This window comes from Bos javanicus, chromosome 16 (genome assembly GCF_032452875.1).
Source record: "Bos javanicus breed banteng chromosome 16, ARS-OSU_banteng_1.0, whole genome shotgun sequence".
Taxonomy (NCBI): Eukaryota; Metazoa; Chordata; class Mammalia; order Artiodactyla; family Bovidae; genus Bos; species Bos javanicus.
Genome location: NC_083883.1, coordinates 34,653,170 through 34,676,617, shown reverse-complemented (window position 1 = coordinate 34,676,617; position 23,448 = coordinate 34,653,170). Strand labels below are relative to the sequence as shown.

The 23,448-nt window shown below is 35.8% G+C and overlaps 1 protein-coding gene across 15 annotated transcripts in view; it reads right to left on the bottom strand.

Moving 5' to 3' along the window:
- CEP170 (centrosomal protein 170) overlaps positions 1-23,448 on the bottom strand; it is a 131,343-nt gene that overhangs the window by 38,384 nt on the left and 69,511 nt on the right. For 9 of the 15 annotated variants that reach the window (XM_061382487.1, XM_061382490.1, XM_061382486.1 and 6 more), the window contains 2 exons: positions 16,388-16,864; positions 11,316-11,959 (listed from right to left, as the gene is read on the bottom strand). In XM_061382487.1, coding sequence (XP_061238471.1) covers positions 11,316-11,959; positions 16,388-16,864 — 1,121 coding nt within the window. The remainder of the gene's footprint in view (positions 1-11,315; positions 11,960-16,387; positions 16,865-23,448) is intronic. The other 6 variants (XM_061382498.1, XM_061382496.1, XM_061382497.1 and 3 more) reach the window with 2 other exon arrangements.

Here is a 23,448-nt window from a genome sequence, read left to right as displayed (position 1 = left end):
AATATGTGAGCATTATCAGTAACTTCAGAGGCAAAAAATAGTATTTTAAGTTAATTTTATAGGTAAGTTCAATAATGACAGAAACTTGTTTAATGATAGGGTAACATCCAATAGGAGTAACAGCTGGAGATGAAAACAGGGCAGTGGTAGCTCATGTAAATGTAACTAACCTTTTTAAACATTTAGCAAATGTACCATTTAATAATAAATAAGAGATATTCAGGATATTACATTTGCTTTGTTAAAAGATGTTAATAATGTTAAGCATTTTAAGATGCCAAGTGTTAGGACTGAGTACCACACCACTTTAGCTTGTCTCTGCTTTTGAGAAGCATGCTGGAAGCTTAAAGCTTATGGTCGATTTTATCTGTTCCTTCCCTAACAAGTGCTTAATATTTACATACATGAATTAAATTTATACATATAATTTTCTCAGGTACTAAATAACAGATTTTACTGTATGATCTTTGTATAAAATATACTATAATTCTTAAATTTTGTGTACAGTAGAACATAATTTTTAAACTTAAAGGCCTTTGTTTGAAATGCAGATTCCTGAGTCTGTTCACACAGGTTAGCATTTTCAATAAGAAGGCTGTCTGTAGTCAACACTTCTGAAATATTCTAAACACAGAGACCAACAATCAATCATGTACCTTTAAGGGCAGTTACCTGAGTCTTACTCATTTATTGGCATAACTAAGGCTTTGAATTGACTGGGAAAAGTTTATAACTATATGAACTTTAACACCGTTTTACTCTTAAGTCTATTTGGTTGCCAATGGTTATTATTTATAGGTATTAGTTGTGGTTCTAATTATTAAAATGAAGAATGGTAACATGTGCTTGAATTAGCACTTTGTAGAAGACAGCTTTAGAATAAAATCAAAGAGCCTTCATTTTCTACAAAAATGGAAAAAAATCTTTAAGTTAAACTATTTTCTAGAAAACTTTTTAATGATATGCTACTTTTTAATTGTAGCTGATAAATTCTGAAGTCTACATTTAGTAAAGCAAATACCAAATTTGCAAAATTCACTGAACTTGGAAATGTTACCACTAGATGTCATTACTTAATATTTAATTCAAATGTAACTGTATAGTTCTCAAGAATTATGATTTAATATTCTGTTGAACCACTCAATATTCAAATATTCTTTGCTTTAAGAGAAAACTGGGTATTATTCTTTGACTATTAAATCAAATATGAATTTTTTTTAGTATACAGAAGGGAAAAAACAAACCCATTTCATTTTGCCAAACAGCAGAATTAGCAAGTTTAACAAGAATAGCAGTAAGACATACTAAATATATCTTTCCATGTGCTCTGCCTTCAACTCCACTTGTAAAGAAGAAACCAGACCTACTAAGTTATGCATGACTACCTTAAAATTTTAAAATTATCTCTAACTCAAGTCACTGAATTCCACATTTACTGAAGCTTATTTCCTTATTTGCATAATCACACAAAAAAATTACAACCCAAGTTTTTGAGAAAAAGATAAAAAAAATCACATGTGATTACTTGTATGTTGTATCTCTCTGGCACATTAATATAAAATTTACCTTCAGTTAATTTCTGATTTGATGATATTTAATTCTAATCCATACTTGAAATGGACTTCCAAAACTTTGATTTCCTTAAATATCTAAGCATCAGCAGTTCCGAATCTATTAAATCTCTTCAAATTGCTTCTGACGCTATTTTGAAATAATAATGAAAGACACAGACAGAGAAAACTAATGTTTTTAGGGAGGGGGACTGAAGCTGTATAGAAAGTGTAGTCACATGACTTCCTACAGATTCCTCTTAAAACATCAGAGATATTAACAGCTAAACATATATCTGTCAGATAAGTAGCAATTGATTGATATTTTCCAAACAAGTAATACGGCCTGAAGTAGTGCTTGCTGTATGAGCAAGGAAGCCTTCAAAGTTCATACCTATATTTTTGATAGTGTTTTGAAAAATTAATGATACCAGTAACTAGTTCAGCTTGAAATCTAAACTGTCATTTTCATGTCTCAGTATAAAAAATCTACAACTTTCATGTGAAAACACAGAAGACAGAAAGGGCTATACTGTGTACTTTAAAGCTATAGTACTTTTCACATCTAAAAAAGTACATACAATCTGACATGCATACAATAACTTAAACACAACTTGAAGGCTCCTCAAAGCAGAGACCAAGCTTGCTAGATTTTCTCATCTTTTCATTCTAGATTTTGTCCCCAGGTGATCGTCACTGAAATCACTAACTGCAAACAGTTACTCAACCTATCTGTACTTTCTCCTCCTAGATGATTCAGTGATATGACAAACACACTATGCTAACCTAGGCACATGAATCTTTTCTCTTCCCCACTATGCAGGGCTCAATTAAACCCCCAAACCTGATAAAGTACAAAATCAGGGTGCCTCTCATTCAGCTAGAAACTTTTCTAGATTAGAAGTCTAAAGGGAGAAAAAAAGAAAGAGCAGATATCTGTCCAACTTTTGTATTTCCTAAGTAGAATCCTCCTCCTAAGTTTGTCAGTTTTTAATTTTTCCAAAGGGCATGGGGAAGAAGCAGGAGTGGTATGGGAACAGAAAACTTCTTTTTCAACTTGTACTCTCTGTGCTCTGTGGTACTGGCAGTTTAAAAATTATTTATTTACCTTAGGGGCTGGTAGTGTTTTCATGTATTCTTCCCTATAATTCCCTTGATCCAGACAGATGCATCTCTATATGAGGGAGTGACTTGTGACTCCTCTAGGAGCCTCTAGTTTTAGGGTAAGAAGACAGAATTAGGGAACATGTTCTCAATCTTTTCCTTTGAATATGTACACGTGATATGTAGCATCTCACTTTGGTATTTCACAGCTATTTTGCATTGGCTACTTTAAATAGTCTGAACAACCTGCTACTGAGGTATGGTAACATTATTTGTAGGTTGTTGGGTTCACCACCATAGGGCATTTAAAAAATAAACAAACAAACTATATATAAGCTCAGCTGCTCAGTTGTGTGCAACTCTTTGCGACCCCCTGGACTGTAGCCCACCAGGTTCCTCTTCCATGGGATTAACCTGGAAAGAATATTGGAGTGGGTTGTCACCTCCTACTCATGGAGGTGATGGAATTCCAGTTGAGCTATTTCAAATCCTGGAAGATGATGCTGTGAAAGTGCTGCACTCAATATGCCAGCAAATTTGGAAAACTCAGCAGTGGCCACAGGACTGGAAAAGGTCCGTTTTTATTCCAATCCCAAAGAAAGGCAATGCCAAAGAATGCTCAAACTACCGCACAATTGCACTCATCTCACACGCTAGTAAAGTAATGCTCAAAATTCTCCAAGCCAGGCTTCAGCCAATATGTGAACCGTGAACTTCCAGATGTTCAAGCTGGTTTTAGAAAAGGCAGAGGAACCAGAGATCAAATTGCCAACATCCGCTGGATCATGGCAAAAGCAAGAGAGTTCCAGAAAAACATTTGTTTATTGACTATGCCAAAGCCTTTGACTGTGTGGATCACAATAAACTGTGGAAAATTCTGAAAGAAATGGGAATACCAGACCACCTGACCTGCCTCTTGAGAAACCTATATGCAGGTCAAGAAACAACAGTTAGAACTGGACATGGAACAGACTGGTTCCAAATAGGAAAAGGAGTACGTCAAGGCTGTATATTGTCATCCTGCTTATTTAACTTATATGCAGAGTACATCATGAGAAACGCTGGACTGGAAGAAACACAAACTGGAATCAAGATTGCCAGGAGAAATATCAATAACCTCAGATATGCAGATGACACCACCTTTAGGGCAGAAAGTGAAGAGGAACTTAAAAGCCTCTTGATGAAAGTGAAAGAGGAGAGTGAAAAGGTTGGCTTAAAGCTCAACATTCAGAAAACGAAGATCATGGCATCTGGTCCCATCACTTCATGGGAAATAGATGGGGAAACAGTGGAAACAGTGTCAGACTTTATTTTTGGGGCTCCAAAATCACTGCAGATGGTGACTGCAGCCATGAAATTAAAAGACGCTTACTCCTTAGAAGAAAAGTTATGACCAACCTAGATAGCATATTGAAAAGCAGAGACACTACTTGCCAGCAAAGGTCCGTCTAGTCAAGGCTATGGTTTTTCCCGTGGTCATGTATGGATGTGAGAGTTGGACTGTGAAACAGTGGCTTACTTTATTTTTCTGGGCTCCTAAATCACTGCAGATGGTGATTGCAGCCATGAAATTAAAAGACGCTTACTCCTTGGAAGGAAAGTTATGACCAACCTAGACAGCATATTAAAAAGCACAGACATTACTTTGTCAACAAAGGTCCGTCTAGTCAAGGCTATGGTTTTTCCAGTGGTCATGTATGGATGTGACAGTTGGGACTATAAAGAAAGCCGAGCACTGAAGAATTGATGCTTTTGAACTGTGGTGTTGGAGAAGACTCTTGAGAGTCCCTTGGACTGCAAGGAGATCTAACCAGTCCATCCTAAAGGAGATCAGTCCTGGGTGTTCATTGGAAGGACTGATGTTGAAGCTGAAACTCCAATACTTTGGCCACCTGATGCAAAGAACTGACTCCTTTGAAAGGACCCTGATGCTGGGAAAGATTGAGGGCAGGAGGAGAAGAGGACGACAGAGGATGAGATGGTTGGATGGCATCACTGACTCAATGGACATGGGTTTGGGTGGACTCTGGCAGTTGGTGATGGACAGGGAAGCCTGGCATGCTGTGGTTCATGGAGTCGCAAAGAGTCAAACACGACTGAGTGACAGAACTGAACTCAAAGGCACAATCTGACCTTACAACTTCTTCCTTTTCATCTGTCTGGGTAAATCTCTGTCCTTTCCCAGAACCTATCCTACATCCTTGATTCTTCCTATTCTTTTGGACTCTTACAGCCACCTTCTTTTCCTTTTTCATCACTGTTTAGCATTCTCTATTAGTTCCTCCTTTTGTATACTGAAATCACACTCAGTTCTTATCTAATGCTTCTACAGTTAAAATGTCCAGTTTCCTTTTTATGGCTTAATTTATTGTCCTGCATTCTTTTCTTTCATGCCTAAATCTTGCTGCTTATCAATTACCATCTTATGCTTTCTTTGCCAAACAGATTTTTAAGCATTAAGTGCTTAAGTGGGTATTAATAGAAACTGAAAAGTATTTCTAGATTTCTATTAATCAAAGCAATCCCCCTGAAACTTACACATTTCTTCTGATGCAACCAAGTCTTTTGCAGCTTTCATATTTCTTATTACAAAGAAAAACTTACAAAACACAGGTTTTAAATTACACATTTTAACAAGTTATTTTGGAATCAAGATATAAACAAATTTCAGTACATAAAATATAGGAAAATCTGTCTGTAGAGACCTCATTGCATTTAATCAATCTATAAATTCACTGAAATAAATTAGCTAATACATAGCTAACCACATATAAATAGATAAACATAAAAATCAAGTCAATATTTTTTCTTTCTCATTTATCCATTCAAAAGATAATTACTGAGTGTCTACTACATACCAGCAACTGTTCTAGGCACAAGAAATACAAACGTGATGAATACAAATGAGATCATTCTAGAAAGGATAGAGAGAATAAACTAGCTAGAGGTAAGTTCTATAAAGAAATCACAGTAGTATTATAAGAGGGTAATGCTGGGGCTATTTTATAGATAGAGTGGTTAAAGAAAGCCTCTGAAAGTAAATTATAAGGAGGTAGGCATGCAAAACTAAACCAAAAAACCACACAGGGAAGAGCTTATTAGACTAGGGCACAGTAAGTGAAAAGCCCCTAAAAACCAGGAAAATAAGTAAGATCTCTTACAATAGTAGAAAAAGGAAAATCGGGGCAAACCTAATAAATTTTAAGCTTTTAACTGAAAAAAATGTGAGGGTTTCCTTATGAAGCTTTGGGGATTAATACAGCAGTAAAGAGTTTCCTGTACCTAAGAAGGACATGGAGTGTTAAAAAGGGGAGAGGAGCATCAACAGAGTGACCAAAACTGAATTCTCCTGATACAAAAATTTTTTTAAAATTGTTCAGTGAAGAGACAGCAGGAAAGAAGATTAACATAAAAGTAAAAAAATCAAGCTGTCAGAATTTACCTGTTAAGAACCACTTAACCACTTTGCTTCAGCCCTTATATTAACTCAGATTATTTCTGGATTGATAGGAATTAGAAAAAAAAATATTAAGTCAAATTCCAAATGCAGCCTCTATTATCAAGGTCCTCTTCTACTACTCAAGGCTTTTATCTGATCTCTTTTCCTTTAGTTCCCAGATACCTGACTGGGTATATGAGTGGACTCTGCACATACCTCCCTCCTCTGTGTTTTAACAGGCTCTCTTTACCTAGATTTTGACTCTGCTTTATCAAGTTCCCTGACTCTGACTCGAACCTAGTCTAGAATCCTGCTGTGAATGTCAGAGAGTTTGGAATATCTTCATTCCAAATTGCTTATACCTGGATCCAAGTTCTCAGCACTGACTTCCTTTGGGATGTCTCACTGCTGTCGATGTTCCTCATTTTGTGTTTCCAGTCCTGTATAGTTCTCCTGGTTCTGGATTCTTCCCTACCACTTGTTGCCTACAGAATAAGCACTGATAGATACGAGACCCCAGGAAGGGAGAGAATATGCTAATAAGAGGCACTGGGGGAATCAAAACTCAGGAAAGAAGTATCTGGTAGAACTGGTCTATGGTATGAAATTTGTGGAGAAGAAAAATACTTTTTTCAAAAGAATCTCAAGACCTCTACAAAGACCAGTATTTTTTTTTCATTTAGTATTTGGCTTTCTGTTTTCACTACGTCTTTCTCATTTAGCTTAAAGTCTATGAAGTAGCCCTGACAGTATCCTTCTCTTCCCTTAGCAGTGTTTTGGACGAAGGAGTGGGGAAAAGAAACTGGTACTATGATGGGTTCTCTAGGTTATTATAGGGAAGTCAAAGGAGGGAGGTCTAGGGGAGGCTATCATTGCAGCGGAAGATAATTACCTTTAATCCAGGCAGTTAACAGCACTTTCTTATTATAGCACATCTCCATGTAAGCTTAGATGTAAAACTTAAGAGTTCTTTATGAATAACAGACATGCATTAATATTATAAAAAGTAAATTTGGGGACAGAGCATACAATAAGTTTTATCTACTGACAAACACACAACACAGAAGTATAAACCAAAATGCTGTAATCCCGTGACTTGGAGGTTGGGGCAGAGATATCTCAGTGCCCTTGAATTACATAACAGTACAACGACACAGAAAAAGATAATGGCATAATAGCTTGATCATCTCTTTAAAGAGATCCTACTTTAACAGTATGCAACTTCTCCTGAGTTGCAAGGCAAGTATATGTTCTGCTTATCGTCTCTAGACGCAGAAATACAATGTACTTTGGGGAAAAACTGAAAAGGCATTCTAGTGCTTAGCATATTTAATGTCAGTGTATCATGTGAAACTGCTGCTTACTCACTTTTATTATTCTGTCTTTGATTCCAAGGTGCTACTGTTCTTTTGGTTTTCTCTTACTCCTATGTTTGATCCTCCTTTATTCACTCTTATTCCTTTGTCCACCTATACTGGTGTTGCTAAGAATTTCATACTTTGCCTCTTTTCACTTTTATACACTCTTTCCAGGTGATCTCATCTTTATTTTGCATTCACAACTACCCTCTTGTAATTCCAGAAATGTTATTTTAGCCCAGATCTCTTACCTAAGATCCAGACATTTATATTTAACTGACTACTGGACATGTCAGTAGCTTTTTAATCACCTTCTCTGCTTCCAGCCTTTCCAAGTTTCAATACATTCTTTACACTTATGACAATGATTTGCATGTCATTGCCAGATTTAAAAGTGTTCAATGATTCACAACTGCATTCAGCATTAAAACAAAAACAAAAACACTAAAGTCCTTAATACAATATGGAGAGGCCATCAATGTCTAGTCCAATCTCATCTCTCTGAAAGTAACTGCGGTCCTCTGAACAAGGCCTCTACCCTCCTGGGCTTTTGAAAAGATTGCTCCATATTTTTGAAAAACTCTCCTTGACCATGCCTGCTGCTAAGTCGTGTCCGACTCTTAGCAACCCCATGGACTGCAGCCTACCAGGCTCCTCCGTCCATGGGATTTTCCAGGCAAGAGTACTGGAGTGGGTTGCCATTTCCTTCTCCAATGCATGAAAGTGAAAAGTGAAAGTGAAGTCGCTCAGTCGTGTTCGACTCTTAGCGACCCCATGCCTATTATGGGATTAATCCTGTACGTTTCAAAACGAGCTTGGTTGGCAATTAAATTCGGTATTTACTGAGGACATTTTATATGCCAGGCACTAGGTTACTATGGTCATGGGGTTTATATTCTTGCACATGTGTGTGTTTGTGTGTGTATTATAGGGGAGCAGAGAGGCAAATAAATAAACAGGAAACTATCAAATGCTGATAGAGCTTATGATTAAAACAAAACAAGCTGATTTGACAGTACAGGGGAGGAGAGGGGTGTTTCCTTAGATTGGACAGTTAAAGACTTCTCTGAGGAAAAGATATTTAACCTGAGATCTCCTCATGGAAGCTATTGGTACCCTTACTTGAACAGTTTGCTCATCAAAGCATCCACCATACTATTTTTAATGCATATGTTTTCACTTGTATATTTCCATGCCTCCATATAACTTAGTTCTTGAGGGGAAGAACTCTGTCTTTTCCATTTCAATCTCTCTCTCTCCTAACACAAAGCTGGGCACATGGCAGATGCTGAATAAAGGTTGAGAAAAAAATTAATGAAAGAAACCAGCTCTCAAATGAGGGAGTAAAAAAGGAAAGAAACCACACTGAAGTTTTCAGGCCCAAATAACAATTAAATTCCGAGGGACAACAGCTGATAGTCCCCACTCCCATCCCACACACCCCAACTTTAAAAGGGAGAAAACGGATGACAAAGCTTTCCCGAGCAACTTGATATGATGTCTGAATCTCCTCCCATCCTCCCAAAGTCCTTCTTACGCCCTGATTCTGACTATTTTGGGTCTTTGTTTTCTTCATGCTCACAGGTTACTTCATTTTCTTCAGACATTTGTTTCCCCAGAGCCTGACTTTAGTTAGCCTGAATCTGACCTCTAGCTTTAACCACAGCCAGTAGAATCTCAGCACTTTTTCTTTGGCATTCACAACATAATGTAGTGACTCCTGTTTTCCCCTACAATTATGGCCTTAGCTTTGTTTTCTGGTTTATACAAACTAAGAATGACTGAATTATCTACTCAGTCACATTCTGACATTATTCCCTTAAATGAATCCTGCTTTAGATTCTTGGCTTTCTTTATCCATAGTGTAACCATATACTTTGTCACTGAAATTGGGACTCTTTTTGAAAATGAAAAAAAGGATGCTTATTATGGACAGCAGGTATACACCAGGTTTTGTGGTCCTCTTCATCCAGCAGTTTACTTTTCAAGAGTCTCAACTGCCAACAGGGACTTCCTTCTTGACTTTCTGTTGTTGTGGCCAGGCTATTTCCTTGCACTTTAACTTCCATTTGAGTTTCAGATTTGACCTTTTCAATGCTGAGGAACTTTTCAGGATTTATCAAAACCTAGTGTAGAGATTCATACATGGAAACTCCTCATAGACCTTTTATCATAAGATAGCATTATAATAATAAGCCTCATATATTTTATTGAATTCTTTCTGCAATCTAGTGTTCACTCAGTGTACTTATATCTGGTACAGCTAGTATAGATCTGTCTGCCTACAAGTGTTCATGTTTTTAAACTACTACAATATAATCTCTCACTGAAAGATCTTTTAATAGAGAAACATCAATAAACTATAAGTGAAATATACATAAATCAAAACTATACTAGAATAAAATTAATCTGAATTTTAAAACTTATTAGCTTTTTTTCAAAACCTATCCTTTTATTTTCTACTTGACAGTATCTTAAATAGAAATATACTAACTTTAATCTGAAAGTAATGTCATTATTGATTCCCAGTGATGAAAATAATTAGAAATGACTGAGTCATTTTCTATTGCTACAACTGTGTTCTTAGCTTTCCTTTACTATTATTAGAAATATTACTTTATGTTTGTTAATTTTTTAAAACTTTCTTTCTTTTTTTTTTTTTATTTCTCTTATTAACAACTATCATAATATCTATTTCCTAAACTAATGGGTTTCCGGAAGTCTGGAGTTCTATACCCCAACACTGAACAATTCTGAGCATTTGCCCCTCAATAAATGGATGTTAGAAATTTTATATATATATATATATACACATACCAATGTAGTAATAGACTGTATACACCATAGAACACACTCTTAAACAGAAATAAAAACTATGAAATTAAAAGTAAATATAAGTCCCAATAATTTCCTGCTTCCCAAAGGGTTACCTTGTCTATTCTCTAAAAGACCACTGTTTAAGCTCATCATCTGAACTAGTGTATCTCAAATGTTAATCTGCATATGAGCCCTACTTTTAAAGCAGATTCCTTTTCACTATGTTTAAGATGGGCTGGAGATTTTGTATTTCTAACAGGCTCTCTAGTGATGCTAATGCTGCTCACATGCTAAGTAACAAGAACTGAAACAAGAGATTAATGCTTAGCCAAATTTATGTTTCTGTCTTCCAGGGGATCAAATATACAGCAGATTCTAAAGTCAATCTTTCATTACTGGGGGAAAAACTACTTTTTAAACCATACAACAATCATTATACACCTTAATCAAATACATCAAAAATAAAATCTGCAATGTAAATTATTATCATAACTAGGTATACCCTTGGTTAAACTCAGAGTATCATAAACATGCTGATTTTGTTTTTATACATTTCTTTTCTATCACCACAGACAGCAGTGAATAGAAATTAAGAGGAGAAACTAAGGAGAAAGAATAAAATGGATTAAACATGTATTTTCATCTGCTTCCAAAATAAAATTAGTAGGCAGGAAAACTTTAACTATTTTCAATTGAAGCTCATGTTTATATTAATGGAGTCAACAGTAATCTGGTTTTCTTTGATTTTTAGTTTTTAAATGCAAAGTGAGCATGGTCAAGATGTAGCATTTAAAAAGTCAATCTTAAATTATTAAAACTTTAACAGGTCCAAACAGCTTATATGTACAGAACTTTACATATGAAACTCAAGCAAATTCAGAATACAGCAGAACAAAACCAGAAAGTATTTTGGTCTTATTGTTAGGTTTTCAGTTCCCTAATAAAATCCTAAAGTTTTAATATACTAACTACATGAAAACATTTTATATCCTCTAATAATTTCCAACAGTTAAATATACCACAAGAAAACTAATACCAATTATTTACCTTGTCAATCATTTTTCTTGCTTCCACTTCCTCACTGTTGGGATTCTCTAACTCAATGGTATAAGTACCCTTGTCACTTTGGTCATCATCATTATCCTTTTCAGAAGCAGCGGAAGTAGCTTGATTTTTTAACATTTTATCCATCTCCTGGCTTGGTCTGTGCCCAAGACTCCCTGAACTTCTTAATAATGCAGTTTGTAGGAAGGGAATTGACACCGATGGCTCCTCTGATTTCTGTTTTAACAATTTCCCATGTGGAACACCATGCCCCCCTCTGTGGTGCGCAGAGCTAGTCTGTAAAGACAAAGAAACCACTTTGGCATCTGCTGCTGGAGATTTTGTTTTTTCAAGTTTTGTATGTGGTGCTGAATGAGTAGTTTCCTGACACAAGATTCCCGTACTCTGAGAGAAAGAATATGACCTTCTTTTTCTGGGATTGTCTTCATCAAAGAATGCAATCATAAAAGCAGTTTGACTTACAACAGCTTGGTCTTGATGCTTTTCAGTAGCCTGGGCCTTCTGTAGTTTTTTCTGTTCTGAATGGTGGCGCCTTAAGTGTTCCTCAAGAGTTGCACGCTTGCTACAGCGCCTGTGAGCCCCAGCATTTTCTGAGTCGCTTTGTGTACCATCATCATGTTTGTTTCCTGGACACAGAAAAGAAACCGCATAATAGAGAAGGGAAAAAATCCTATGTAGAAAATCAAAGCATATACAAAAGTGCTGCTTGTTCTGCCCCTCCCCCCTTTCAATCCAAAGTCATATGTTCTTTTCAGTAACAGGCTCTGCAAACTTCCCTCAATTGCAATGCTTACATTCAAATTTCATCAACCAACAATGAGTCCTTTATAAACACTTGAATAGGATTACTTTTCTTTCTCCAAATTTTAACTTTATAATGGTTCATCAATGCCTTAAAAGATAAGCAGTGCTACAACATCTGTGATAGTCTGTATTTGTAACATTAAATATTAATCCTGCCTTTAAATCTTATACCTTATTTAAACAATCAAAAATTTATCTTTAGCATTAGAAAGGAAAAGACAGAAAAAAGTGTGATCCCACCGAAATGCTTATCGTTACACCAGGAAAAGAGAATGCAAATGCAATAAAAAAGTGTGATGAATCGTTAATTTCAGTGATGTTCAAAACTTTCAAAAGTACAGCATTCCTTTCCTTTTTTAATATTTAAAAATGCAAATTTGCAGTTTCCACCAATTACTGTACAATTCTTTACAAACATCTTTCTAGCTATGGTAATTTTTGCGATTTTGTATGTGTGCTCATTTCAACTCTGGTGGCTTCAACGAGTTAAATAAAGCATGCTAAAAGGTCTAGCATGGAAAAAGCATAGACTATGAAATCCTATATAAACCTACCAGACAAATGGCATGTTGCTAAATATAACGAGACAAAAATATGTTTTCTCCATTAAGCATATAGAGTCAAGATAGAATAATGCAGTTGAATTTTGAAAATATCAGCTTCCTAACAGAGGCTTTTTGTTACTCTTCATAGCTCTGTTAAGGATTAAGTGTGAAACTTTATGAAAACTACTTGATTTTTCACTGATTTAGAATTCTTATCATGTAAACAATAAGCACACTAGAGGAAATAATCAAATGACAATTATTATATTCTTATAGCATGAATTTAATGGAAAGTTGAGTTATTCTATGGGTGTTTTAGACTGAGTCACAAATGAGGGCTTAAAAGATAGTTCTTTAGAAGAAAGCTTAAATGAATCTAGTCAACCAGGTGTATTTCAATACTTCCAGAACTAAATCTGAAAATCTTCCTTCAAATTAGCAACTAGTGAAAATGCAATACGAAAAGAAAAAAAACAAAAATTAGTGTTTAGTTTAATTAATGGAATTCCTGCCTTGATAATTAATCTAGGGATAAAGGATAGGCAGATGGAATGCAGAAGCAAACAAACCACTAGTTCAAATACAAAACTCAGGAAAATTGCACATTGTACAACCTATTTCATATTGCACTGGATATACTGAAAAGGAATCCAGTTTGTAAGAGCTGTAAATAACTAAACTCCCATATTTCATGTGTAATGGGACCAGATAACCCATATTACACACATACACAATATGAAAACACCATCTTTACAGACTTTAGTTCTTGTTCAGTTCAGTCGCTCAGTCGTGCCTGACTCTGTGTGACCCCATGGATGGCAACATGCTAGGCTTCCCTGTCCATCACCAACTCCTGGAACTTACTCAAACTCATGTCCATAGAGTCCATGTTAGTTATGTATTATTTCTTGTAACAAGTTATATGTTATAACATAATTATATATGTTATAACACATATATAACATACAGTCATATGTTATGACATACTTATATGATAATTCTTGTAACAACATATAAAAATTTGGTGCTTATCTGGTGTCAGGTCTTTTCAGTATCTTTTAAGTTACAGGTTAAAAGGTTATAGATTAGCCATTTTCTTTGTAGAAAATTCTTCTTTTTCATTTCCCAGTGTTATACAAGATAACACATCTGATCAGATGAAAAAACTGCAATTTTTGTTTTTATTTAACAGAAACATCATTAGGAACTGTTCAGATTTTTTCTGTTCTATCATTAATCATGCATTAATATGTTGAAGTTCTTCTAGTATTTTTTAGGATAGATTGACTGTAACTAATCAGTAGCTGTGGCCAAAAGAAGCTTCAACTCTCCTAATGGGTAAAAGTGTATGGACTTTGTGTACATTATTGTCTTCACTGTCCCAAAGCACGTGCATTTCACTCTTGCAGGAGCAAAGTTGTTTTGTTTTGCCTACTTTCAAGTTTTTGACTGATCTAAGCAGTTGCTGAATATCTAATTATTGTAAAATAGTTTCTATTTGCTATACTTATATTTATCTAGAGACTAGGTATATACTTTTGATCTCTTAAATTGTGGAAAATCTTTATCTGATGATGGCAGCTCTAACTTTGGGGGAAAGTAAAATGTCATTTGTAAATACATCTGAAAAAATAAAATGGATAAATCTTGGATCAAAAATGAGGCATATTCACAAAGACATTTTCTTAGATGGTTTGTAAAATGTCCTGAAGGCAAATTTAAAAGCAGGGTTCTATGCAATGACAACATACTAGAATGTATATCTACCTGTAAATCAACTCTGAGGGATAATAATAATTTGTATAATTTCTGGTAAGGATTTAAAAAATCTAACATAATATATGAATACAGTCTGAATGTGAATATCAATGCCTCTAACAGGAATCAAAATAACAGCTAAAACAGAAAATAGTCATTATAAGTAAAATTACAGTTACAATAATAGGGTGTAGTAAAGGTTTTTTTTTTTTTTGGCCATACCACATGGCATGGAGGATCTTAGTTCTCTAACTAGGGGTGAAACCTGTGCCTCCTGCAGTGGAAGCAGAGTCTTAACCACTGGAATGTCAGGAAAGTTCCATAAAGGTATTTTTTAGTGGTGGTTTATCTCTTAGCTCATTTGTGTACATTTATTAAGGATGGTCTAAAGAACATGTTATTTCTAAATTTTCAAAGTTTATACTACTTTTTACATTATACTAGGATATCAGTCTTATTTTATCCAATCCATAAAAAATGATCAATTTACAAATGGGTAGCTTTTATATGTAAGCTTTAACCTATATACATATCAATACACATATAGGTCTCAATTATGTATGTTATTACCTAGTAGGAGTAAAGACAACAATTACATGTCAAAAGTTTGTATGCCAGGTTAACTGCTTATGATTATAATTAAATATGGTAATAGGCCCTGACAAAGAATTAGGTAATCACACCATCTCACAATTTTGAAATGGCTTAGAAGCAAATAGGAAATAGGTATTTCTTCCATTAGGTGAAGAGAATCCCAAACCATAAAGTACAGGTTAAACCAGGGTCAGTTTTGTCAATGATAATGAAGTCATTCATTGATTATTCAAATTACTGAGTAACTATCACATACTCAAATCCCAGGAAAGGGCTAGAGATATAAGGTAAGTAATATACAATCTCAGCTCAACAAGTATTCTTTTAAAGCTCTTTTACTTTTTGTATGGTAACAGAATGATCAGATTAACATGTAATCATTTCCCTTATAGTAAGCTTGTTAAATAAAATCAAGATATAGTAACATAAATCTGTATTTAGCAAATTCTAAATTAAAATTTAACTAGCAAAACTAATGGGGGAAAAATGATTAGTTGATACTCTGATGTATTTTAATAAAATATTTTTTGTCAAGTATTTTTAATAAAACATTTAATAATTATTTCAAAAATAAACCTTTAACTGCAATTTTCACTAGTGAATTCTTAATTCAATTAAGTCCTAGTGTATCTATTTGTTTCATGATTAGAGTATCTTGAGAACAGTCTGAAACACTCCACCAACAATGTGACTATATTGCCAGAGTAGAACTCTAAGCCCATAATTCAGTAACTTAAAACGTTTAAAATCTACATGTTGACATTTTACAGGAAGCACACAGTAGAGAATAGAATTAAACATATATTTTCCTTAAATCAGGAAAATTATGAGAACTGTCTTCTAAGGAATTCCACTGGTGAAATGAATGAATATTTCCACAGGAAAAGGATATTTAATGGCATATATTTTCCAGGCAAGAGTACTGGAGTGGGTTGTCATTTCCTTCTCCAGGGGTTCTTCCTGACCCAGGGATCGAACCTGGCTCTCCTGCATTATAGGCAGACGCTTTACCGTCTGAGCCACGAGGGAAGTCTCTATGGCATACATATAAATTTACAAAACCAATTTGGTTTTGGCAAGAAAATGAAGGCAGACTGCTTTGAATGAGTAAGTTGGATATGGGCAGAATGGCTGGCTTTTGAACTTTAAGATCAAATATAAACCTTCAAAAAAGCAGAAGCAGGAGCTTTATATCTGCTTCTTATATGCTTATATGATTATGCTTCTTATATGCTTCTTATCTGCTTATATGATATAAAAATAATTATATATCATATAATTATTTTTCTAATCATAGTTTGGTAACTGTGAAGACTGAAGTTAACCATAAAAAAGGAAGTTCTGAAAAGTTACCTTTCAACCTTTTCAAGTAAACTGGAACATCACTTTTAATACTTTTGGAATCCTCTTCTGTTCTTTCCCATACCATCTGAGGAGGGTTGTTCTGTGCTAGCCAGTCAGCTACTTTGTTTTCGGGTGCCATCATTCCAGTTTGAATCCCCGGCAGGTCTTGAGTTCCAGGAGAAGACTTCTTTGACTTGTGGCGCTGATCAGAAGTAAATTTTGTCACATGATCTCTAATAGTTACTTTCCCTGGGGTACTGTCATCAAATTCAATGGTAAATGAAGCATGCCCTGCACCTGTTGTATGAGAACTTGGTGTGTCTTTTGTTGGGATTTCATGAATAGTGCTCTCTGTTATTTGTGATGGTTGCTGAAATTCTTTTGTAGGGATTTCAAAATAACTTGGTTCCCTACAGAAAGGAAAAAGTACTTCTTCACTTGCAGCTGCAGATTGTTCTTCAACTTGCTTGGCATCTATGCTGCACCCTAATAAGAAAAATAAGAGAAAATTCAAAATATTTGGGAGCTTCTAGAACTTGAAGGAGTATAGTAATGGCCACTTCCATTACTCCATGGGAATCAGAAGGCAGATCGCTGCTTAGATGAAAAAGAATGACAAAAGTCATAAGAGAGAAATAATTTTTATTATAAACATGGCATTCCTGTTACCAATAGGAGATGCAAGATAAGCAGCAGTGCAAAGGATAGCAAAGCAGTTAAGAGATGGGATTTTGCATGGCTAGGTCTATATTGTTTCCAATGTGGATCCAGAAATCATCAAAAGTACAAAAGAAATGAAATCAAATGTAGATGGAGATGCATGTTCAATGTACATATCTAGAGAGAGAAAAAAATATGAGTTTCCTTATCAAGTAAGGAGGATGAAATATTGCAAAAACAAGTAAATTTCTAAAGGAGAACGAGTGTTCAAATGAAGAAGGAAACATGAGGTTAATACATAAGCAACATTCTGGACAGGATGATTTTACTTACCATTCTTCACCATCACAATTCAGAGATATTACTTTCAGAATCACAAAAATAATATTATAATGTGTGATCCTTACAAGAAGACAGATAACATTTTATAAAGAAAAGAATGAGTAAAGACATGTGGTTTGCTTGTAAAATGCAATCCAAGCAGCATTGTGAAACAAGAAAGTTAAAAATAGAAAATTCAGTTGCCAGCCAATTAATTCCAAAAGAAAATTCATGTACATTTCTATACAGCAGAATGTGCTCAACTGTCAAAAATCCTTAGAGGAAAGCTGAATTATAAATCTCAGATCACCAACAAGAGTTGGCATAAGCAAGTAATTCTGGAACACTATTCCTCTGTTGCCTCAGAGACAAATAAGAAGGTATGAAAATAAATGCATCTCTATATAAAATATGTGAAGGCATAAAAATGAAAATGATAACCGAAATGTCTTAAATCTGTTATCCGATATTATAAATGCAAAAAAAAAATTAAGATTAAACTGCTTTGATTTTCAGGAAGCAAAAGAACTATTATAAAGATGGTAAAGAGTGAATTCAAATAAAAACTTTCCCTAAAGCTCAAAAGAGCATTCCTTTTAAAAACACATTGATAGAAAAATCATTTACAGATAATTTATTAGGAAAGAATATATGAGGGACAAGGTTGTTTATAATACTTTTCTAATTAAGTGAAGTATTTGGTCTCTTGAAACATTTTTCCAAGTATTAAATACCGATGGAATTCTTCAGGTGCTATAATCAGTTTCTTAGCAACACTCTGAATATGAAAGTCATAAAACTGTTTGCTTTTAGGTTACACAAGAATGGGACAGCAACATCTCTACAGTCCAGTGTGCGGCACAAGGTACTGCGCATGTGCCAAGTCGCTTCAGTCATGTCCGACTTTTTGCGATCCAAGAACTGCAGCCCACCAGGCTCCTCCCCACGGGACTCTCCAGGCAAGAATACTGGAGAGGGTTGCCATTCCCTTCTCTAGGGGATCTTCCCGACACAGGAATCACTCACGTCTCTTATGTCTCCTGCATTGGCAGGCGGGTTCTTTACCACGAGCACCACCTGGGAAGTTCCAAATTAAGAATTATCTCCAGTGTAAAATACAACCAACGAGGACGGCAAAGAATTCACCTGCATTGCAGGCGAACCTGGTTTGATTCCTGGGTCGGGAAGATCCCCTGGAGAAGGGATAGGCTACCCACTCCAGTATTTGGGGCTTTCCTGGTGGCTCAGATGGTAAAGAGTCCACCTGCAATGTGGGAGACCTGGGTTCGATCCCTGGGTTGTGAAGATCCCCTGGAGGAGGGCACAGATCATTAAAGACTTCAAGTTCCACTTTCGAAAAAAAAAAAAAGAGAAGAGAAAAATATTACACAGACAGTAAACAGAATATATAACAAAACAATTTTTAACAGAAAAATTATCCTTGTCAAATCTACTTAGTGTTTCCTCACCACTGAAAATAAAAAAGTGTATCAGAAAAACTCTATACTATCAAAGCAGTAATTCTACACACTACTTAGAAGAAAAGGATATACAAGATTCTTAATAACCTAAGTAATGTTCCAAAAACGTCTTTATTAAAGAGCTCATTTATTTTTTCCTTAATATTAAAATGTCCCCTTGAATGTTTACGTTGGAGGCCTGTCACTTAAAATTACCATGAGAGTAAAATGCATTGACTGCTCTCTATATATTGATAAAATCACTGATGTTTTTATTTTTTCATACACTGATTTATTTACTAATTTAATAATGTACTGTTCCTGACCAATTTCATGTAGAACTATCGTTCCTATCTACCTGACCGCATTCGCTCATTTTGTTTTCCGCATCCTTACAGGAACAGAGTAACACTGAGGACAGAATGCAGCAGTCTCCTACCCCCACTACCTGAATGCTCAAATAAACGATGTGACTAAACTATAAAGCAGTGACTGCGACAAGCTGGCCCAGGGGGATAGCATTTACCATCTACTTGTCACTAATGATTCAAATGAGTATGTTCTCAATTTTCCTCCCTTGAGAAGAAAAACTCCACAGTTATTTCTGACATACTTTTAACATGCTTTCACTTTGTAACACATTAAAAAGCAGAGGTCACCAACTGCATGTAACTATTTTTAAGGTTATTATTTTCTAAGTTATTCCTACTTCAAAACTGACTTTCCTCTAAAGGTTAGAATCTGAGACCTCTATAGGCTAACACCCAATTTATCCAGTAATCAGTTATCTAACAATGTCAACAGCACAACAGAGTAGAAAGACAGCATTTATGATCTGATGATTATAGTCAAACAGCCTGGTTTAGCAGAAAGCAGGAAGAAGATTTGAAATCAGGTAAGTCCCACCTCTATCAGTTCTTAATTCTCATTTTTCTCATTGTAAAATGAGAAAATAATACCCACCCATAAGATTGTTGTGACAAGTCAGTGAGGTATGTATTAACTGAGATAGCATAAGTCACCCAGAAAAAGTCTGGCACAAAGTAGGCACACAAATAAATGTTTCTCTCACTTTTTCTCCCCCAACTCTCCAACACAGCGAACTAGGGAAACAAGAAACTAAAACCAAACATCTAACTAAAAACCCAAGACAGATATGGCAATACCCATGTCCTCATCCCTCACTGAGAACCTTTTTTTTTTGACTATTTACTCAGCTTACATGTGACAAATCTGGAGGGTATGTAAAAGCAAGGATTAAGGTCAGATATACTGCACTAAGAAAACGAGATAAGTCAAAAAACAATAAAGAGCAGACATGTGGCTCAAAAACACAGCAGTTCAGAACCATTCAGTATATGGGCAAACAATCTTACATCAAGTCTCCCAAGGACATTACTGTAACATATAGTTCAATTATTGATATTCATAATGAGGCTTCTGAGTCATAAAGTAAACATTTTAATAATATTTAGCCTTCTTTGCTTAAGGAAATGACATGGCTAAATAGAAATTAAGGGAACGGTTAAACTTAAAAAACAAAATTGCAGTTTTAAAAGTGAAGTTTGGTCATTTGGAAAATTCATTAGTAGAGGAAATCATTTTGCTAAAGATGATAAAACCAGATTAAGTGTTGGCCTACTATACTTGGGACTGTAGGACCACTAGAGAAATTATTAAGGGTCTTCTAAATTAATATAGAAAATAAAAGAGCTTTCCTTTCTTAGTACTGGTAAAAATCATTCTGAAATTTATGAATTTAACATGAATTTCTCTTCAAAAACTGTTTTATTTATACTAAAGTAAACTCAGTCATGTGCGACTCTTTGCGACCCCCAAGGACTGTAGCCCTCCAGGCTCCTCTGACCATGGAATTCTCCAGACAAGAAGTGTCTGGAGTGGGTAGCCATTCCCTTCTCCAAGGGACCCTCCCGACCCAGGGATTGAACCTGGGGCTCCTGCATTGCTGGCAGGTTCTTTACCATTTTAGCTACAAGTTCAGTTCAGTCACTCAGTCGTGTCCAACTCTTTGTGACCCCATGAATCACAGCACGCCAGGCCTCCCTGTCCAGGGAAGCCCTCAATACTCTTAATGAGATTAATAATAAAACATTGGTATGAATAAAATATTATTAGAATAATTTTCATTCATACTAATACTTAATTATTAATCTCAACCAAGAGTATTTAATAAATCATCATGCTAGAATCAATTATGGTTATCTAAACCAGAAGAGCAATATCCTTAAGTTCTTAAGGCATTTTATGATTGTGTCACTTTCCAGGGAATCTCATGATATACATAATCTAGAAAAAAATGTTCCCTTCCTTCTTCTGTACTGCTGCTAAGCTGCTAAGTCACTTCAGTTGTGTCCAACTCTGTGCGACCCCATGATGGCAGACCATCAGGCTCCGCAGTCCCTGGGGTTCTCCAGGCAAGAACACTGGAGTGGCTTGCCATTTCCTTCTCCAATGCATGAAAGTGAAAAGTGAAAGTGAAGTCGCTCAGTCGTGTCCGACTCTTAGCGACCCATGGACTGGAGCCCACCAGGCTCCTCCGTCCATGGGATTTTCCAGGCAAGAGCACTGGAGTGGGGTGCCATTGCCTTCTAAATTACATGAAATATTAAGCTATTTCAAGATGCTTACAAAGACTGTAATTATGAAGGCAAATTCTACTTAAGATATCCATCCAACCTAGTACGTTCAAGTACTTCAAATTACAAAGATTGGGAAACTCCTTTTATCAAAAAGGAATTACAACTCAAAAGTCTTAAAATTTAGTTCAATTAGATTAAAAAATCAGTGTAAAAGAGCCAAAAATCTACTCTTCACAGTTATATGCAACCTTTTCAAAATGCAACACTTTAAGGCCATTAATTATAACTTAAAAAATGTTTAAACCATGTTAGCAGGTCAGAGAACACATCTGAACTAAATCGAGGACAAGTTCTCCTTTAATAGGACTCAAAATATTCACACTACTTCAGGAGAACTTGACTGCTCTAATATTTGCTTCCAGGATTTTGGGGAATTTAAGGTAAATAGGTAGGAGATTCTGGATACACATGGACCCGCAGAAAGGGACATAAGTTACTAGGGAGTAGATACTCTAGTATCCTTTCTGGAATGCTCACCTTTTAAAATAAGTACTAAGATTTTTGGGTGCTAGAGAAGACTCTTGAGAGTCCCCTGGACAGTAAGGAGATCAAACCATGCGATTTTAAAGAAAATCAACCTTGATATTCAATGGAAGGACTGATGTTGAAGCTGAAACTCCAATACTTTGGCCACCTGATGCAAAGAGTGAACTCACTGGAAAAGAAAGACCCTAATGCTGGGAAAGATTGAGGGCAGGAGGAGAAGGGGGTGACAGAGGATGAGATGGTTGGATGGCATCATTGACTCAGTGGACATGAGTTTGAGCAAACTCTGGGAGACAATGAAGGACAGGGGAGTCTGCAGTCCATGGGGTCACAAAGAGTTGGAAGCGACTTAGCAACTAAAGGACAACTAAGATTCTACATTCTAAAAACTGGTAATGAAGAAGCAAATCACTTTCTGTTTTTACCAGAAAAGCATGCTTAGAGCACAAATAAACTAATCATTTATATTTCACAATTTTAAACACTAAAAAAAAAAAATTTAATTTCACAATGACCGAATAAAATAGCATTTAATTTTCAAACTTTACAACACGTGCTGGCATCATAAATTTTATCAGACTTGTAAACTGTTTCCCTCATCCTATAGTAGTGAAAGTGAAGTCTCTCAGTCGTGTCTGACTCTTTTCGACCCCATGGGCTGTAGCCTACCAGGCTCCTCTGTCCATGGGATTTTCCAGGCAATAGTCGGAGAAGGTGATGGCACCCCACTCCAGTGCTCTTGCCTGGAAAATCCCATGGGCGGAGGAGCCTGGTAGGCTGCAGTCCACGGGGTCGCGAAGAATTGGACATGACTGAGGGACTTCACTTTCACTTTTCACTTTCATGCATTGGAGAAGGAAATGGCAACCCACTCCAGTATTCTTGCCTGGAGAATCCCAGGGATGCGGGAGCCTAGTGGGCTGCCGTCTATGGGGTCGCACAGAGTTGGACACGACTGACGTGACTTAGCAGCAGCAATCTTGGAGTGGATTGCCATTTCCTTCTCCAGGGGATCTTCCCAACCCAGGGATCGAACCTGGGTCTCCCGCATTGTAGACAGACGCTTTACCATAACAATCACATCCTGATGCTAATATATGAAAGTAAATGAGACTCTCATTAAAGCTTTTAATCAGCTGAATCTGACAGAGTGCTTTAAGCTTCTTAACAAAAGATGTAAATCACTAAATTCCTTCTAACTCAAAAAATAATCCCATGATTATGAAGCAGCTTTTGTCATCTGGCAGAAAAGATACTCAATGAGATAGGCCACACAAGCTGATAATCATTTAAGAATTTAGTTTCATTCACATAGATGAAATTACTACTGGACACTTCACAGCTTGAAATTCATTTTATTATGCTGAGGCATGAGGGATTGATTTTTATGTCAGTTTGTTTTTGGGGTGTTTGTTTTAGTCTTTATACTCTACAAAGTATATTCTTTTGGAATGATTTTGAATGTGTGTGGGTGGGTGTGTAA